The following is a 3,423-nucleotide window of genomic DNA, read 5'->3' as shown; positions in this document are numbered from 1 at the left end:
CTAGTCTTCAATGACAAGAGAGGGTATGTGCCGGATCTTAAACCAGTTCTCTCCCCCCTCTCTCACCCCTTCTTTTAATTCATCCGGCATACATACCAACTTCAATTCTTGAAGGGTGGTGACATGTCGCAATCCATCAGGAAGCATCTTCAATCTTCTACAGTAAATAATCTCTAAACATCTAAGCTTCCGCATCGCTCCTTCCTCCACTCTCAACTCCTCTACTTCACCCAATCCATTAATGATCAAAACATCAAGCAGTGGAAACCCTCCAACAGAGCAAACCATTTCCTTTCCTACATAACATACCGGATGTAATCTAAGAATCCGAAGGTTTGGCAGCATCTCCAGTGTTCCCATCGGGTCTTGCACTAATTGTGACCACTCCAAGTTTAGCTCAGTAAGGTTAGGTGGGAATTCATGTAGTTCTGGTAATTTCTGTAAGCATCCCTTCAAATTCATCTTATATAGATGCTGGTGATTCAAGGACATAAAAGCTGGAATCAAGGATTCACGACTCGCCAATAGCGACAACGATCTGAGGCAGACCAATTTACAAATGGAATGGGATAATGCCATTTTGAGATCTCCCACTATTGTCAATTCTCTCAAATTGGTCAGTTTCTCCAACCCGTTTTCTATCCAGCTGCCAGGCTCCACGAATAATAGAGTCTGGAGATTGCTTAAGCGATAGAGCGGCATCCCGTCGCTGATTCGACACTGTGGTAGCAGTAGGTGCCGTATCTGGTCCATCTTCCAAGTATCATCTGGTAGCATGTCGATATTTGTACCCCGTAGATCGAGAGTTTGTAAATTCGACAAGCGGGTTATGGTGGATGGTAGCCTTTCTAACTGGGTCTCCATGAGACATAGGTACCTTAAGTGGATTAGGTACCCAATTTCATCTGGGAGACAGGAGAGGTGTAGGTATCGGAGATCCATCACCCTTAGCAATTTGAAAGCTCCACAGAGGATTTTCAACGGCGGTTTCTCAAGCACTTCACTCTCTCTACTTAAGCGCAACAAAGAGCGGAGGTGTAGAGTGGAGCGGTTAAGAGAGATGTACTTACTGATGCCATGAGAAGTAATTGCAAGCCGGCGTGGCATGGTAGGTGCTGTAGGTGGTATGTTACCATACACAGACAGAAATCTCTCCTCCTTGGCTTTTGAAATTGAGAGATCGCGAAGAAGATCATGTATACGGCATTTTTTAGCCGTTCCATTGCTGTTCCTTTCCACCACCTGAATCATGCTTCTGTTGATGAGCTCTTCTAGGTAATCCTCTGCAACATCCTCCATTTCTTCTTCTCCTCTCTGTTGCACGAAGCCTTCAGCTATCCACATCGAAATCAATTCGGCTACATAGATTTCAGAGTCTTCTGGAAAAGCTCCGAAATAAAGAAAGCAGGGCTTCAAGTAATAAGGCAAGTCGTGGTAGCTGAGTGCACATATGCTCAAGATCCGATCTTCGCTTTCATTTAGCCACCATTCGACACTCTTAAGCACTTTCTCCCATGTATTCACTGACTTCTCTTTTCTTGATAGGACGCCTCCTAATACTGTGATTGCCAGAGGCAGCCCTCCACATTTTGCAACGATCTTTCTCCCCAACTTCTCCAAATTTAGAGGGCATGCGCCAGCAAGATTTCCAGGAAGTGCTTTCTTACAAAGCAATGCCCAGCTCTCACTTTCATCAAGAAAATGAATTCTATGGGGTGTGCTCTGTGCATCTGCATACATAGCTATCTCTTCATTACGAGTAGTGAGTAGCACTCTGCTGCCCTGTTTCCCATTTGGAAACGCAGAAACCAATCCGTCCCAAGCATCTCTAGTCCATATATCATCAATTACCACCAGATATCTCTTCCTCTCCAAGAAATTGGAGAGTTTCTTCCTCAAGTCTTCCTCAGCCATCTTCTCCATTTGGTCTCGTGAGCACCTCGTAAAGCAATTTATGATGTTTAGTAAGAGCTCCTGCACTCGATATTCTTGAGATACATACACCCAAGCATGAAAATCGAAACTTCTCTTTACATGGATGTTATTGTAAACTTTCTTTGCGAGAGTAGTCTTACCTATTCCTCCCATACCAGTGATCGAAATGACAGCACGTCGCGCATCTCCTTCAGTCAGCCGCCCCACCAGTGTTTTTGTCTCATCTTCAACGCCAACCACATCGTCTTCCTCGACAATGGGAGCCCTCTTCTCCTTCCACATCTCGCTTTGATTTGAAGAAGATGAAGCTTCTCCAGATGCTGGTATATTGTCGATGCCATACTCTGATCTCTTGGACAAGATCTCATCGAGCCTTCTTTCTATGTCGCTCATCTTCTTTCCAACATCCACGATGGATGGTATGCCTTTGATGCGACTAGCAAAACTTTTGAGGCATCTCATCCATCCAGCACTTCCCTCTCGTCGTTGCTGTTGAATTTTAAAGATGTAGGAGTCGATAACGTCCTCAGCATCGTAGGCTACCTGTCTTATTTGGGCCATCCCATGCTTAACTGTATCATTCTTTCTGCGGTTCCCATCAACGTACTTGAGTAAGTCACGTATTTCTTCAAGTTTTTCTTGAAGAGATCTGACCTGCTCATGTACTCCCTGTAGGAAATATGCTTCCTGCGTTAGAAAATCTATCAATTTTCGTATCACGAACTGAACAGCAATTTCAGTCATTCTCTCTGTCTCTCTCTCTCTCTCTCTCTCAGAGCCTCTATGCTCAAAACAAGGCTTTAGCAAAAGCGTCGCCTCTCGTTCTTCTCTCTTTCCAGCGGATCTGTTTTCAAAGATTTGTCTGATGGATGGGATTTTAACCAAAATGGCCTCATAGTATATTGCCGAACGCGCCAAAACCAGGCCTTTACAAAAAATTCCTTCCTTGACCCTGTAACCAAATTTCTAAAATTTTAGAAACGAATACACCCGGGGTGTAATGATGGCTGGAGGGAGTTTGGTTCCTGTGCTGCGTGACTTGGTATTGACACCGTATCAAGTAACCTTGTGCGGCCCACTATGCGTTACATCACACCATTCATTCATTTTGCAAAACTGGTCTTTTTACAGAGAACTGGTATCAACATAAGATCACCGTCTATTCCAAGAAATGGTAGGTCACAAAGAGAATAGATGGACTGGATCTACTTTCCAATGAGCCCAATCACCACGTGGTGATCACAACTTACCTCTGAAATCGAAAATACAAAAGTCCTTCAGCATGGAAAGGTCATTACCGATATTAGATTCCAAAGTTGGAGCATTTTTATCTACCAATTCCTCCTAAAGTGGTCAGAGGACTGAAGAAAAATGAAGCTTTATAAGAGGAGGCCAATCATATGAAAACCCCGCATGAGGGGGCAAGTAACATGAAAATGCATGTATTGCCTTAAATTTTGTTCTTACAAAATTTCTCAGCTAACGTCA

At 43.8% G+C, this 3,423-nt stretch overlaps 1 protein-coding gene across 1 annotated transcript; it reads right to left on the bottom strand.

Annotated features, from left to right (window-relative positions):
• LOC131232288 (disease resistance protein RPP8-like) lies at positions 1 to 2,679 on the bottom strand. The gene has a single exon (XM_058228529.1). It carries the CDS (start codon positions 2,677 to 2,679, stop codon positions 1 to 3), a length of 2,679 nt encoding a protein of 892 aa, XP_058084512.1.
• Positions 2,680 to 3,423: the final 744 nt, after the last annotated feature.

This window comes from Magnolia sinica, chromosome 18 (assembly GCF_029962835.1).
Source record: "Magnolia sinica isolate HGM2019 chromosome 18, MsV1, whole genome shotgun sequence".
Taxonomy (NCBI): domain Eukaryota; kingdom Viridiplantae; phylum Streptophyta; class Magnoliopsida; order Magnoliales; family Magnoliaceae; genus Magnolia; species Magnolia sinica.
Note: the sequence above shows the minus strand (reverse complement) of the source record. Positions and strands in the feature narration are given on the sequence as shown.

Bases quoted from the DNA above. Each gene is read 5' to 3' on its own strand.
- LOC131232288 (XM_058228529.1), bottom strand. From the start codon at position 2,679: ATGACTGAAATTGCTGTTCAGTTCGTGATACGAAAATTGATAGATTTT.